Raw genomic sequence first — 16,351 nt, 5'->3', positions numbered from 1 at the left:
CTACCCTAAGTCTGGTTTACACTGCACAGAGCTATTCACCCTAGAAACAACCTGTTTATATTTTCTAATGAAGAGAAACAAGATGTACTTTCCATGTTGGAGTATAAAAAACAAACAAAACCCTCTTTTCCTTGTCTGTGGGAACTGGGGAAGAGGAGTTGTTCTTTAAGTAACCTTTCCGATTTGCTGAGTTTGTAATTTTTTTTTTTTGTCATGTCCCATATTGTGCATCTCCTTTTTTCCTCATATTTTGTGCTGCTAGAGGAAAAATGCATGAAAAAAGAGGCTTTGAGCCTTAATTGGGAATTCTTAATGCTGTCGTACAAACAATATCACTGCTACATGGCGATGCCAGAAAAGGCGTTCACAAAGGGCATACATACTGCAGTCCATGCTTGATGTTCACATCGGTGATGATGTGAAGTTCACGTGTACCCAACTCTAATAGTAGCGCAGAGCCAAAAAAGTTAAATAACTTCTACTCTTTGCAGAATGTTGGAAAGTAACCTGAATGTGTCATCACAAAATGAACAATTTCTTTTTTATTGTTGTCTTTTCAGAAGTTGTGTAGGACAGCCTTGTCATGGCTTGAAGCTGTGATTATGTCAGTTTCCTGTTTGAACAGCTCTTCCAACTTTGCCTGTTCACTGAAATAGTGATTTGGCTGCCATTAAACACAGTATGTGGGTACTTGGACTAAAGAACAAAGTGTTTAAAAACTTAGTCACCATGTGATCTGTGTGCCAAAATGGTGCTGTAAAGGAAGATACTGAAAAATGAGCCACGTGCTCTTTCCTTGGAGTGCTATCAAGGGGTTACAATTACTGTCATCTCTAAGAGCTGTTCTGGTGTCTTAACAGGTGAGCATCGTTTCTGTCATAACATAGACAAGTTTGCTGAACTTGTTCAGTAGCTACAGGAGCTTTTCTAATTACAGCCTCAGCATGCAGGTGTACACAATTCAGTGTCAGTTTTGAAAGCCTGAGGAAAACAGCTGAGATGGTGAGGAGGGTAACGAAGCAGCTTAATAAGGTAAATGCATTTTTACCACTTGTTACCCTGGCAGATAAAACTGGGCTGTCCTGTTGTCTGAGCAAATTTTAACCAAGCTTAAATAAAAGATTCATGACACCTTAGTGGGTATTTCTCCTGTGTTGCAGCAGCTGGAGGGAGAAGCTGTAAGCTGGCTGCTTTCGAGGCCATTGGCGAGGTGCAATGTGTGCAGAAGGAGCGCTGATCCCGCGGAGCCCAGGCTGGGCCTCGCCAGTGCTGCATCGGTTGCTGCAGGCAGTAACTTGAGGACCTTCAGAAGTTGCTGTGATGATACCTTATATCTCAGCCGATCTGGTTTGTGTGTGTGGAACTGCGTTTGCTTACCAAGTGCTTAAAATAAGAGTTGTGGGCTTTGTGTGAATGTCTTTGAGTCTCTAAAGCGAGGTAGCGTGTCCCTGCTGTTTGTCAGCAGCTGCGCCATTTACTTGGTTGCAAGGCCGGAATCTCCCCTTGTGCTCATGTCAGCCGAAGGGAACGGTGCAGGCACACCTGTGGGCAGCGCTTGGCCTGATGTGTTATTTGGAAGGAACTTAGCTTGACTTCTGTATCCCAAATTAATTTTGTAAGATTGGCAGCTTGGAAACAGTTTTACTTACAACAGTTGATAAGGACTCATTAATACCAAAAAAAAAACCCAAACAAGGGTACCAGCTGGGGTCAGGCACACAGCCCAGTACCCTGTTTCTGATGAGGGGAAATAGTGGTTGCTAAAGAACAGGTGCTGTGCTTTCTTGGGGCTGTTGTGGTTTGCTTTTCACTAAGTGGCAGTTCTTTGCTCCTCTCTCTCTGAATCTGACCCCCAAGTGTTTTTCAGAGGCAACAGAGCTGGTGTGTTGTTTTTCATAGCAGAATTTCCACTTTGTAATTTCTGAGTAGCTCTTTGTTCTAGAGTCTAGATAATTAAACAACTGTTTTTAAACACTGCCACTATTCTACAGTTAACTTTAAAAATGCTGTTACGTCAGAATACTTTTTAACACTTTATCTAGAAATGTTTTATCATTCTTTATTTTGTTGTGGTTTGTTTTCATCTTCTTTCATCACTAATCCACTAAAGGAACTAAATATTTAATGGTGTTCCTACACCAGAGGGCAAAGTCCTAGCATCTTAAGCTGCTTTGAAAAAGCTGGGTGTATGTAATCCCGTGTGTCACAATGACACATGACGGGCTTTGCAGAGCACGCAATGGGGGTTGTCCTGTGGGCAGGTTCTCTGAATTGGCTGTTGGTGGCTTCTTGAGAGACTGCATTGGAGGTACCAGCCATGCCTGTCGGGTCAGCCAGCTGGAACAGCACAGGTGGCACTGGGAGCTGGCTGCTCCTGCCATTCCCTGTGACCCTGAGAGGTGTCCTGTGGTCCTGAAGTCTGCAGTGGGCTCTTCCTGGCCGTCCCCCTGCAAAGTGTAGCACATCAAATATTTCTTCCACTCTGAATGGAAGAAAATGTCAAGCACTCAGCTGGGCTTTTTTGTTAATATACCGCAGTGACATGTAGAAAATGTCTCTAAAATGGATCTGAGGAAAGAGATAGTCCTTCCTTCAGTGAGTTTCAAGTCCCGCAGGGACTGGGTGCAGAGCTCTGTAGATTTATGCAGATCAAAGCATGTCCTTTTCCGCTGGGAGACTTCAATGCCAGAACTTGCCTACCCAGCACATGCGTGAATACGGCAGCCCAGACCTCCTGACTCATTTTACACTACATGACCCTGAAAGATCTGTCTTTACTCAGCCTCAGGGAGCAATATAGGTGCAGTTTGTTAGCCTTGATTAACTACAGAATGAGGCGGGGGGGAAGGGGTGTGTATGGTAAATATCCAAAGTACTGTAGAAATATTTTGAAGCACTGAAGAAAGTGAAGGCTCTAGATTATAAACAGTAATGGATACAAAATATTTTTAATGACCAGCTACAGCAACGTTTGCTGCACCATTCTAGTAGTTTGACAATCAAGTTCTTCGTTGCTAATGGTAATTTTGCCAAGATCTGTCTGCAGGGTTGTGGGTGGTCCGAGTGCTGGAGAAAAGAGCTCGCTCAGATCTTCAGCAAGGACTGGTTATGGGGCAATTCAGAGATCACTGTCTGAACGAGAGCCCCCTGCAAGCTTCTACCTGTCCTTGCTAGCATGAAATTATCTCACCCACCTTGTTATAAATTGCCTGCAGTAACAAGCTGAACAATGTGAAGTCAAACCTCAAATACCAAATGGTGGAACACTGTATTCCTGGAGCAGGTTATATAAAGAGTGCGTGTCCAGGAAATGCATGCAGCAGTTATGTCTCTTGTGTACCTAGACTCAAGTTTTCTTCTTTTTTCTCAAGTTTAATTCTGATGTACAGAACATTGTGAGCTGAAATTTATTTTCTTTTTTCTGCTGACTGCATCATTTCCCCCCCCCCCCCGCCAAAATTGTGCTTCTGAGAACAACTTGTACACACACAGAGACAGAGATTATTTTTTAAATTAAAAGAAATACACTCAGATCATTTCTGCTTTATTTTAAGGCCACAATAACACAAAAAAATTACAAAAATCTCCATTGATATCTTTGAAAATACTACATACTTACAGCAAAAAATACTCTTCTAGGTGTTCTGTTAAACTCACTGTACTTCCTTTATGTGGACTGAGGAAAGATATAATGGGGATGTGACTTACGCAGCCAGTTGCCTCATGGACGCCTGCCTTTTCCAAAGTGGCAAAGGGAGTACAATAAGAGCTACGTAAGTAACTTCTGTGTGGGCCGGCTGCTTTTGAAACTTCAGCCAGCACACTTTCTCTTTATACAGCCATGATTTTTCTAACTTCAAGTAGTGTTCAGTCAACCATTTTATTTCTTATTATCTCTGCAGAACTGTCTTCTAGATTGTCTCCAGTACATAGTCAGGTATGAATTCTTTGGTGTCATGCTCTTCCTTGTTAATAAGTATAAAAAATAGCATAAAGCTATAATAGCAAAAAATAATTTGTTTGTTCCTTATCCTTGCACGTGAAAGTCTGTCCGGTGATCCGATCCAGCGTGCAAAGACTGAGAGATAATTGAGTGACTTTGTCTTATTGAACTCTGGACTCTCTTTTTACATAGCAACGAGTGCTTTTGTTTATTTGTTGTACTCTATGTCATGTTTCTTATCACAGCCCCTAGCTCTGCCCACATGTATTGCCTTAATTTTGGTACGAGTCAGGGAATGCTAACAGTACAGCAAACACTATTACTTCTGAACAGCAGCGCTGTCTGAAATACTAATACAGGTTTATTTCATTGGTGAAAAATGGATCAAACAGATTTATCACGGCCAAAGTCTTAAACAATGCAACAAATGTCTAAGCTCCTATTCAGACACAAAAAAGGCACTCTGTTTCAGAGGTCCTCAGGACTTAAAAGAGGTCAGTGCACAGTGCTTGTTGATCAGACTGCTTTACTAAAAGCCTGAATAGTTGCTTATGTAGGGATTTGGGATACTAAGTTGAGAATCTTGGTTTATATGCCCAGAGGTCACTGAAAGAGTGGGCTTTTAGGTGCTTTGGGGCTTCTCCAGTAAAATTTCTAGCAAAATAAATTATTTTGAGGTTTGTAAAAGTCTCCTTGTAATAATGTTATTCTATATATTACTACAGATCAGAACACCTTAAGAGGTGTTTATTAGATGAGAAATTTTAAGTGGCGGAGCTGGCTATTCTGAAGTTTTGAAGGATGCAGTTTTAAAATTCTGCTTCTCCCTCTCATGCAATACCTGGTTTGTCATGTGGCTGCTTACATCGCCCAGCTTGGTTTTTTGCTATACTAAATTCTGTGAAATTCTTTGAGATCGTTTTTATACTTCCCTTTGTTTTACTTTCCAGAAGGCAGGTAATGTATCAGAGCCAGCTCACTGTTTAACTACTGTCTCATAGGTAGGAAGAAAGGAAGAAAAAAAAAAAAAACAACAGGAAAGGGAGAGTGCGTCACATTGGAGGAGGAGGGTAGCAAAGAAAAATGAGCTTTCTTAAACAAATTGTGTGCAGAAGGACAGGCTGCCAGGGCTGGGGTGCTTCTCGGCGGGGGCTCGGCTCTCTTCCCTGTGGGCCACGATGCAGGAAGCAGCTGGCATCCTGAAAGAGGGCTTCCTCGTCAAACGGGTAAGTGCTCTGGTTCCCCTTTGTGCCGTTCTACTCAAACGTGGAAGCAGCCCCTGAGCAGGGACTGGATCGAGCCAGGGCTCATGGCAAAGCAGCCTGTTGGGTGCTGGGTTTCAGGGGCTCGTGCCTGCTCCTGGGAAAGGAGCTCCTCCAGGGTTGCACAGATGCCTGCCAGGGGAGCTGCATGAACTGCAGGTGTTCACTACCCTCCCTCATGTTTCCCTGTATTGGCATTTACCCAGAGAAAAGTGAATTGGCATCGGGATTACTCAGGTAGGTATCGGGAAGCCAGTATGCACCTAGGGCACAGCTCTGCAAAGAGCACATAAAAAAGTACCTGGCAAATGGCTATGCAGCAGCAGTGGAAGCGGCCATGGATGGATGGAGGGAGGGAAGATGTTTTGACAGTGTCTTATAAGATAGTTTGTGCCTTCTTTAAGCGACCAGCTGATCAGGGTTTCCTGTTTCATATGAGAGGATGTAGAATGGACTATCCTTTTTGGTGGGGATCAGAGTAACACAGACGCAGAAATGTGTTTGAAATAACTCATTTCTTCCACATACCTGAAGCTGCGCTGTAAGAAAATTTTAGACAACACGTGAAGAAAGCTGAAAGGCGGTGTCACAGATTTCAGCCTTTCCAGTACTTCTCCCTATAGGGCCAAGTCAGTCATAGCTGGGACACAAGAGGGCATTTTAGCAAGGGGCATAAGCTGCTTTTAGTACCAAGACCCTATCTCAATGACTAGTGTGGCTCTTGACTGCACACAAAAAACGAGATTCAAAGGTTTGTTCAAAGCCTTGCCACGCCTTGGGAAATGCTTTTCTACAGTACGTGGCAGAGTTTCTGGTGCGAACATGAAGGTAACCCTGGTCAGGAGCTCTCCTGGCAGGGCTCCCAGCCAGCCTGCCAGCTAGCTGCCGGCCATGCAAAGCTGTGCTCTGTGCAGGGAAGGGCTGCACAGCCCCAGCTGTTCCTCATCCTCCTTTCTGCAGCAAGGGTAGAGCAGTCCCAGCGCCTGGTCTCCTCTCTGGGCTACGGTTTTCTGGCTCTTCAGTGACTACTCAATTCAAGATGGGAAGCCAAAGCATCCAGTGTGTGAGAGGAATAGGTGACTGGCAGCACGCTGAGCTGTAACTGCCAGCAGTCTGTACAACATCACGGAGATACACAGTTTGAGAGGAAGGAGACCACAAAGCAGATGACTAAAGGAAACCGAGGGAGAAGAGAACAAGGGATCCAGAGAAAAAAAGTAGGAATGGGTGGAATCAGGTAAAGAAAACAAAGCTTTTTGAAGAAGAGAGCAGAAGCAAGGAGATGATCTAAATGCATTATAGATGACCGAATTATGTATTGTAATGTATTATAAATGTAAAGCAGATGTGTGGAAGTCAGGTAAAGATAAGGCAACCTCCTGAAAAAGAGGAGATACATAAGCAGGAAAGAAAAGACCCAAAGCAAAGAACACACTCTCGGGGAAAATGGCCAAAGGACTTTACAACAGGTGAAAAAAACACTGAAGAAGGCAAAGGGGAGGAGAGAACAAACCCAAGTTAGATAGATACATTGCATTTAGTATAGACTAGAAGACATGAGATCTAAAGTTCCTTGGATTTTACAGACTCGTTACCCCACCTTTTCTTAGAAATTGGTGTTTTCCCCCTTTACTCACAGACAACTAATGAGCTTTGGTTCCTGCCACAACTGGACCTTGCATGTTCCTTTCTTCTAGCTATGCCCACCCTCTCCTAGGTGTCAGAGCTCCTTCTGCCCAGGGCTTTGCTGGCTGGCTGTAATGCTCCATCGCCTGTAGAAATGCAAGTTGCTCCTTGCACCACGGAGGTGGACCTGACACTGTCAGGCAGGACTGAGCCCGTCAGTGCCAGCTCACTGGGTTTACTGTTCTGTACAGATGAATTAAAGAGAGCCAGGGGCTGTTCACAGTGGGGAAAGAAGAGGTTTTGTCCGTATTCTGGTATAACCCAGGAGGCATTCGATGAAAGCCTTCATTCAGTCTTCTGCCATTAAAAAGTGTATTTGATTTACATGAAACAGTAGCACAGGGAATGTTTCAGCCCTGGAGACTGGAGGCAGGTAGGATAGAAATAAACCCCTCATCAACAGTAAGAGGGGGTGCAAGGAAAAACCACTTCACCCAGCAAAGCACTCTCAAAACCACTTGGCACCTACAGCCATGTCAAAACAACAAAGAACAAAATGGATCAAAACACCACCCAGGGTCACCAGAGAGGAGAAGTTTGTCTCCAAGAGCCATCACACACTTCAGTTTTAGCCCTGTTCCTGCCTGGTGCTCTCAACAGGTAGGTGCACACCTATATGACAGCTATTTGAGATAATTTACATGAGCTTTTGCAAGAAACTCTTCTTGCCAGCAAAGAAGTCCTTGCTGGAAAAAGACCAAAGCACCTTTTTATTGCTCCATGATTTTATAGTAATAGAACTGTGCTATTTTATTACTAAAAATGCGTATTTCAGGGAGAACAGGACTCATGATAAGTTCTTGTATTTCTTTTTGTACAGTTTCCTATTAGTTTATGGTATTTTCACCCACCACTCCGCCCCCCCCAAAAAAAAGGAGGAAATATGATCATTTCTCAATGCTTGTGTTAAAATTAGCCCTGTGGATTTCTTCCCCTCTAGGGACATGTTGTTCGTAACTGGAAAGTGAGATGGTTCGTTCTGCTCCAGGATAAGCTGCTGTATTACAAAATTGAAGGAGGCAAGAAGGAGCCTTCTCCAAAGGGCAGGATCCTTTTGGATGGCTGCACTATTACTTGTCCGTGCTTGGAATATGAGAACAGACCGGTAGGATAGCAATGATGCTCGCTATCTAATTCCTTTTCTCCTGATTTCTTTGATTACTGCAACCATGTCACTGGGGTGTTTCCAGACCCAGGCCCAGCCAAAAGCAAGCTGCTGATAGCAGTGTAACCAGGACAAGTAATGAACTCCCTCATTGTGTCTTCGCTGTTCCCTGTGCCCAGATCTGTCACAGCCATTGAAACCCCACACCCACAGTGGGAAGAATAAACGCAAATGCATCTTTTATACAACAGCATGTGGGGAGAGGACATGGACAGCTCAGTAACACCTGAGGAGGGTGGGGAAAAAAGGGAAACATCATCTGTGGTAGTTGCCTCAAACCCTGCCTGTATCCATAGGGTGCTCCCAGGCATCCAGATCAGACTCCCTTTTCCTTCACCAATGACACACTGCTGCTGTGGAAAGTTTCCAGCAAGAGGGCTCTGGAAGGGAAAGTGCCTCCTCTGCTCACCCACAGACAGTGGCAATGCAGACTTCCTCTGTGGGGCCAGAAGGGAAATTACTCTGGAAGTTGCTATTTCAGTACCTCTCGTGGCAGAAAGAGCCTAGTGAGAGTTTGTAGTTGTTGAGAACTAGAGATCTGGATGTGAAAAGCTCTGTAGTCAGCAGCACACTCCTGTGTAATCCAGAATTTGGGTGGTCTGCTCTCTTTTAAGTACCATGCATGCAAACCATGTCTGGAACTGAAAATCCAGAGACTGGGGGGGTGGGGGGTGGGCAGGGGGCAAAAACCCCAGAGTTGTGCTCACCATCCTTCCAGCCAATAATTGCGCTGTACTGCTCAGGTGGGATGCCATATCCGACTTATTTGTGCCCCTTGGGCCAGTGTTAAAAGCAGCAAAATGCAAGTGGAAGACAATAGCTAAGTTATGTTATTGCTTTGCACTTCTTTCCCCACAGCTACTCATCAAACTGACGACAAAAACCAATACAGACTATTTCCTTGAATGTTGCTCCAGGGAGGAGCGAGACTCTTGGGCTTTGGACATCACTGGAGCTATTCATGCTGGGCACCCAGTACAGGTCCAAGAGCTTCACAGAATGAAGAACTCTTTCAAACTCCTAGAGAATATCAGCCTCCAGTAAGCGCATATGGTTTCTCCTTCTGCTGTTGCTCTAGTTTGCGAAGTGCCTGAGCTGATGGATGAGGAGGGTCCAGGGAAGCTTGTCTCTGCACAGATCCACTCCCATGTGGTCAGAAGCCCCTAAACTGGCTGCTCTGCCCTAGGTTTGCACATATTTTTGCCAGGACATGGGAATATACTTTTCCCTGACCATGATTTTTGGGAGTATGTGGGTTCTGTATGGGCACCTCGCTGCTGGCTTGAAGACCTTCCATGTCGGCTACAAAGGTTCTCACTGGGGAGACAGATGTATTACCTCGGAAGGTGTTATACTGGGGAAAGACTGAGGGATGACATTGTTCATGCCATGCTGGTGAGCTTTCAAAGCTGGTAGCTGGAATCCAGACCAGGAATTTTAGGTGCATCATGTTAAACAAAAGAAAACAGAGAACTCTTTAAGAAATAGAAAATTTACATTAATTTTTGGGTTTGGGTTGAGAAGGTGAATGGAGGCTGACTATAGCTCAGTTTGAAGTGCTTTAAATTGAAAGACACTTTGTGAGACATGTTGTTTAGTGCTGCTATTGGGAGAATAAAATTTTCCTAGACTGTAAGACAAAACTTCTGGGGAAGTATCTAGGCTGTTTCCCATCTTTGTGTTGGTAATCATGAGGACATCCCAGGCACTAACAGAAGTAAGTGGCAATTTCAGCCTGTCTTTCTGTTCTACCAATGTTCTCTTGTGCTCCCTTTTACAGCCACATTGTGGACAGAATGTGTGACAGCAGTACTGGAATTAAGTTGACCCGCAACTTGGAGCAAGGCAACAGATACAAAGAGACTTTCACAGGTAGAGCTACTGCAGGCAAAGAGCTTCCTCAGGTCTGACATGCCACATTGCAGAGACAAGGGAACTACTGCACTGCCTTCGTGGTGGGATCAGTTGTGGTCCAGTGGAAAGCAGCAGTGCAGCCAAGCTATCTGGCACCTTTCTCTCTTGCTCTTTGGATATATGGAAGCACGTGTAGGACCCCACATGTTTGGGCAACCTTGCACTTCATTGACAGTCTTTTTGATGCTGCCAACATGTTTCAGCAAATGAAGAGCTGTGTGGCAGGAGAACATCTGTCTCGCCTTGGAAGAGCACGTTGTCTTGGTATGAGAGCTGCCTTTCTCCCTGCAGGTTCTGCCCTGGTGGACTGGCTCATCTCCAATAGCTTTGCTGTGTCACGATACGAGGCCATCACCTTGGCATCTATGCTGATGGAGGAGAACTTCATCAAGCCCGTGGGAACCCGCAGCACTGAGGCCACGCGCTACAGCAACCTCTCTGAGCAGTTCCTTGACGACTCCACCGCACTGTACATGTTTGTAAGTGATGCAGCTGCCAACAGAGGCACATGTGCTGCCTCTCATCACATTCTCGATTTGGGGCAGTGATAAAGGGGACATGCACTGTGTGCAACCAAAGGCAAAATATGCAGGCTACGAAAGCAAACACGGAAGGGGAAGCTCTAGGCTTTCAGTAGTATTAGCACTTGTACTTTTTCTGGAGACAAATAGCTACATGGATATGGAGGGATCTACAAATTACATAATTAGGCATTAAAAAGGGTGTGACCCTCAAGTGCAGTGCTGTGTCTGCATTTAACAGAGACCGTGCTGTAGTTATGTTTAAACTCAAGGCCACAGCGTGTGTGTAGGCTTTGCAGCTGTCATTTGTTGCTTGTAAATCTCAGACCTACAAAGCTGAGCAGCAGAGCTATGGAGCAGAATTTATTTGGGAAATATGAGCTAAAAACAGCTCAAGGGAAATAAAGTGCAGAACTTTTTACTTAGAAGTGCGTTTAAATTAAAAGAAACCATCTTTTAAATTAAAATTTAAATTAAAAAGGAACCATCTTTTCCCTATTTGCAGGCTGAGAGTGGTAAGAAAAACATCAGTTCCAAGGAAGAGCTACAATTTAACATCTCGGAATTAAGCGGCACGATTGTAAAGCAAGGATTCTTAGTGAAACAGGTAAATACAGTCTTTGAACCTTCACTGGGAAACGATAAAAATGGCAGTTCTTGGGGCTTCCTACAGAATAAATGTGATTTATATGAGCATGGCTGGAGTCATGGCCAGCGGAGCTAACTTGCCTGTCACTACTGCTATCAGAGGTCACGTGGTGAAGTTGTAAGAGTTTAGAGTTATAAAGAAGTGAGCTATGGAACTTGCTGCTCAGGCAGGATTAATTGGATATTCTGTATATATTGAGTGTATACCAGAAGGCATAAAATAGGATCAAAAGCAAAAGTCCCACACAAACTCCAAAGCCCACGAGAAGTGTTACTTTCACTTCCAAGCAGATTCAGTTCCTCTGGTTTAACCTACCCCATCTGGGTCATGTGAGCAGCTACGAGGTTCTGCTGGCCACAGACAGATTTCAAAGCTGAGCAGATTGACTTTTGCATGAAGTGGACATTTACCTGTGGACAGTCACTCACATACACATGGATGATCTTGTGGTGGTGAGATCTGTTTTCTCTGGGCACAAGATCCTACCCTTAGTCTGCAAGGGGTTTTTCCTACCCTTACTACGAGGATCAATCACGCTGTTTCAAAGCGTAACGCAGCCACCTGCCGTGGGAACCCTACCTGCACCGCACGGCCACGTTTCTCTCTGGAGCTCTGTACCCTGAGCTGTGATTTTTTTGTGCAAACTGGATCATCAGGTGCTCCCCACCCCTCCCTCCTCCAGCTGCTAGAGTGCAGTGAGGGTTGGCAGGGCCCTGGGTGCCAGGAGCTGCTGGGGGTCCCCATGGGGCTGGCAGGGCAGCCCCCCATCACCACGGAACACAAGAGCTGCCCCGGAGCCTCTCCCGGTGGTCAGCAGGAGTAAGGGGAAACCCCAGCCCCAGCCTCCAGGAGCGGGGATGCTCTCAGCACAGGCTCTCAGTGCTGTCCTGCACGGTCAGCAGCTGAGAGGGCTGCGGGCAAGAGTGAAGAGCTGCAAAAGGACCTGACATAATCCCTTCAGAGCAGGCACAGCATGGATTTTTAATCCAAGACCCATATTTAATCTGAAGCTAAGAGTGGGAATCAGGGATATAATCACTTGGTCCTATCACTCTGCTTTCTTGGATCTCAGCACTAGGAAGGAAGAAAAAAAGGAATTATCAATGTATGAAGAAGGACATTAAGCAGGAAATCCTGGGAGTTACTAAGAAGTCAGAAAATATTTTTCTCTGTTGTCTCCAAAACCTCTTTTTTCAGTACCTACTTAGGTCTCCCCTACAGCCTGCAGGAAAATCACCATTTCAGGAGGTATTTATTGGTGGTAATTTTAATTCTTCTGTTTTGCAGGGGCACAAGAGGAAAAACTGGAAGGTGAGAAGATTTGTTTTGAGAGCTGATCCTGGTTTTTTGCACTACTATGACCCCACTAAGGTATGTGAGTGGAGAGTTACTACCCCCAGAAATGCTCTTACCGACCTAAACATTATAACAAAAATACAATTATGCCATAAATGCTTCTCTCACCCAAATCTCCTTCTGGGTTCCTCTCTCCATTTTCTGGGGAATAAGACCCCTCTGAACATTGTCCTTGTAGGATTTTCTATCCCTGCGTCTTCCCTCCTGTCTTTTCCCCAGTGAGATTCCTTTTCCTTAGCTGAGGGACAGCAGTCTTCTTGAAATTAATCTTTTACTGAACCCACAGTGTGGGACCATGCTTCTTCAGGGATTCTTCATGGGCTGTGATCTTTCTGGGCTGGCATCCCACCGTGTGAGGGTCATACTGCTAATGGGAATTTTTTATGTTCTTATTCCAGCTCAGAACAGGGTCTCCTTGATGCCAAAGTATTTATAGGAATTTCTGCTACTCAGTTTAAAATTCTACTATGCCCTGAGCAAGTTTATCTTCATGGGTGTGATAATCAGTGTGAGCAATCCAGAAGGGCAAGTGGATCCATCAGCCCCAGATGCATAGGGTACCACAAAGCCCAACAGGTTGCCAAAGGAACATGTATAGACTGCTTTATGTGACTTAAAGAAAACATAAACAACATAATAGTGAAAAGAGCTTATGGAACTGGTTCATTTTTTGTTGCCTGTTTCTTTGTGGTGTTTTTGGGGTTTTTTTGTGCACTACAGCTCACACTTGCAATGGTATAAACTCAAACTGCAGAACCTGAAGATCAGTCAAGAGAGTCAGCCTACTAGTGAAAATGGTCAAATTTTTCCCATGCAGTCTCAGTGAAAAGCAGCAAGCTAAACACTTGCAGAAATATTATTTTTTTTAATATGGGTTGTTACTCATAATACCATATGTAAATTTGAAATGTGATTGTTAGCCTCCCCTTGGGCTTTTAATTGATCTCCACCATTCCTAGCTACATCAGAGAAACATCTGAGCCTGAAACAACATAATAATATATTTAATTATGTGTCCTAATTGACTTCTCTTATGACATGGATTTTTTTATATCTGGAAAGACTGGCTTTATACCTCCACCTTCATGAAAACAATTGATGTGCTCTGGGAAATCATTCTAACAACATTATTTTCCAGATAAGCTTAATTTCCTTTTTCTTTGCAGGAAGAAAACAGGCCAGTAGGTGGATTTTCTCTTCGTGGCTGTCTCGTTTCAGCTCTGGAGGACAACGGAGTCCCAGCAGGTAAGCGTGAGTCTCTAAACTTTCAAACATACCTATTTATGCCATAGCAATACAGTCTTTGGGTGAGAGTTTGCGTGTGCAGCTGGCTATATGCACAAGTGGGCTTTTCCTCTCCCCTTGCAAACAAGGAAAGAGGCATACCATAAAAAAACCCCCATACTGCTGGGTTGTCCATACCAGAGGGGACTTTTTTTAGTGCTATTTTCACTTATCTTGGGTGTTACCCCTTTTATGGGCTTTTTTTCAGTCAGATGACTTCTGAGACAGTCCTAAGACACTGATTAATATTCCACAGTTAACAAAGAGGAAATGCCTTCCTTTTGGATGTTGTTAACACAAAGTCTTGAACCACCCGCTGATGCCATCCCTTTTCTGTGTGTCCTCTCTACTTGCGCTATTACCTGTTCCTTTTTGATCTGCTAGAACCCAAATGTAGGGGAGGCATAAAAGACAGCAATACAAAAACCAGTTCTGCTAGTGAATATGCTTAGCTTAGGCATTTGTCTAGAACCTCAACCTCACAGAAAAGTTTTTCTGCTATTAGAGCAATTTATTCTATGAAAGTAAGCACAATGTGTGAATCTCAAATAGGGAACATCTTCCTAAAGATAAAAGACAGTCTGAAAAACATATAGCCCGAGGGGGGGGGTTGTGGGTGGGGGTGGGCATGATGAACAATAGACCTCCTTACTAAGAGGAACCTGAAGATGGGCAGGAGCAAATCTAACCCACTGCACAAACTGGTAAGAATTTCATCATCCCTCCATTGTATAACTCAGATAAGAATCTCCATCTAAACATCGGCTATTTTATAGATGATGCATAGTACACAGTAGTTCATACAGTCTATGTGAGGGGTGGCTGTACTGTATCTTTATTTTGCAGAAGGGAAATCAAAAACACAAGAACTTCAGATGTCTTATCCATAGTGAAATGGAAAGGTCTGATATCCTAATTCACTAAATTAAAATTATTCCCTATGAAGCTTCATATCTGCACAAAGCATTTCTCTGTGCACCTTCCTGATCTGTTATATTTTTTTTCTCTGCAGGAGTGAAGGGCAACGTGCAAGGCAACCTCTTCAAAATCATCACAAAAAATGATATTCATTATTATATCCAGGCCAGCTCCAAGGCAGAGCGAGCTCAGTGGATTGAGGCAATCAAACCACTGACATGAGTAAGGTGGCTTCCATGCCAAATGACAAGTCACATTTGTGACCAAGTTGTCTGTTCTCATTGTCTGGGAGTGTTGTTTTTCCCTTAGTCTATTTTTGTTATTTGTATCACCACAGCACCTAGAAAATCCTGGCAGCAAGCATCCTAGGTGCCTAGGAGTCCTGTAGATCCAGAATAATTCCCCACCAAGAACTTGCAATCTAACCAAGAGACAAAAGACAACAGGTGGATACAGACAAACTAGGCTTTGCAAAAAAACCCCAATGAGATATAGTATTCCAAGATGGAATAAAAGAATTATTTTGTACAAGTATTCAGTCAATATCTGACAGATTCAGGTTGTGCTTTATCCTAAAGCAGAAATGTCTTGCTCCTTTCCCCTTTAAAAAGGGGCTCATAAACTTAAGAAGTTAAGACTGACTGAGTCAAAGTTGTGAAGGGTCCTGGTGTCTGAGGCTGCCTTTCTTGGTATACCACAAGAGGCTTTTGCTAAGCCACAATACAGCTGCCAGGATAATCACTATTATGAAAAAAAAACCAACAGGGGTCAGGCTGGAAAAACCAAAGGATCCTCCTACCTAGTATATTGATTATTCTTGTCCTGGTAATGGCCCATCACGGTACAGGATTCTAAGTATCAAATCAGACCAGCAGCAGTTATTCCAGACAATTGCTGGTGGTGAATATATTGGAAGAAATTACTCAGCCTTAAAAGCAAGACTTTTCCCCTGATTATCACTGTAAATCTATGTATGTGGAGCACCATTGGGACTGAGAACTCCAATAGCAGTTCTGACTTACTTTTTCTACTTTAAGCCATTAAATTTTCCAGTATTTGTCTAGTAAACTTGACTTTGATATCATTATATATATATAAAAAAATCAGTGCATTTGAATCTCCTGTGCTCTTTAGACATGATTTTTCTGAGGACAGTTTGAGTATATGAAAATAATGGTTTCATACACTGTAAATTTAGGTTTATGTAGAAACTGAGACATTCTCTACAACACCAGAGGGTAGAATGGAATGTATGAGATGATTAAAACATCCGACCAGCCTGCTGATACACTATTTGCATAAAATTCTTCGTGTTATCTGAGTACCTGTATCTGACAGCCAGACTCTGCCAAGTCTCCAAAAGCCTTCTGAAGACAGCATGCTGTATATCCTTTCTGAAGTCACTGAGGAATTTCATAGCTCTCTGTTCACAGAACCACCTCTTTGCAGATTTTTTGTTCTCTAAGTTATGTACTGAAAAAAATTTCCTCATCTAGAGACTTTCCCCTTCATCCTGTGTTACAACCAACCAATTATAACAGAGCCAAAGACAGCAGCTGTGATATATGCTTATATATGCATTAGAATAGCCATGTATTTAGGACTTTTTCCTATATCTACAGCAATGAAATAACAGCACAACATTCACATGCA

General features: G+C 43.6%; 1 protein-coding gene across 6 annotated transcripts; it reads left to right on the top strand.

The window, feature by feature from the left end:
• The first annotated feature begins 13 nt into the window (after window positions 1-13).
• PLEK2 (pleckstrin 2) lies at window positions 14-16,250 on the top strand. Of its 6 annotated transcripts, XM_040600793.1 has the most exons (14): window positions 14-1,032; window positions 1,161-3,295; window positions 3,640-3,773; window positions 3,903-3,937; window positions 4,945-5,169; window positions 6,166-7,491; window positions 7,832-7,996; window positions 8,915-9,096; window positions 9,837-9,928; window positions 10,262-10,449; window positions 10,997-11,098; window positions 12,428-12,511; window positions 13,663-13,741; window positions 14,793-16,250. In XM_040600793.1, the coding sequence occupies exons 6-14, from the start codon at window positions 7,237-7,239 to the stop codon at window positions 14,918-14,920; spliced, it is 1,275 nt and encodes a 424-aa protein (XP_040456727.1). In that variant the 5' UTR covers window positions 14-1,032; window positions 1,161-3,295; window positions 3,640-3,773; window positions 3,903-3,937; window positions 4,945-5,169; window positions 6,166-7,236; the 3' UTR covers window positions 14,921-16,250. The 6 variants fall into 6 exon arrangements, with proteins under 6 accessions (XP_040456727.1, XP_040456729.1, XP_040456728.1 ...); XM_040600795.1 differs by having other exon boundaries at window positions 14-860; window positions 3,640-3,937; XM_040600794.1 differs by having other exon boundaries at window positions 1,161-1,347; window positions 3,640-3,937.
• The last annotated feature ends 101 nt before the right edge of the window (window positions 16,251-16,351 follow it).

The sequence above is a fragment of the Falco naumanni genome, chromosome 7 (assembly GCF_017639655.2).
Source record: "Falco naumanni isolate bFalNau1 chromosome 7, bFalNau1.pat, whole genome shotgun sequence".
NCBI lineage: Eukaryota > Metazoa > Chordata > Aves > Falconiformes > Falconidae > Falco > Falco naumanni.
Note: the sequence above shows the minus strand (reverse complement) of the source record. Positions and strands in the feature narration are given on the sequence as shown.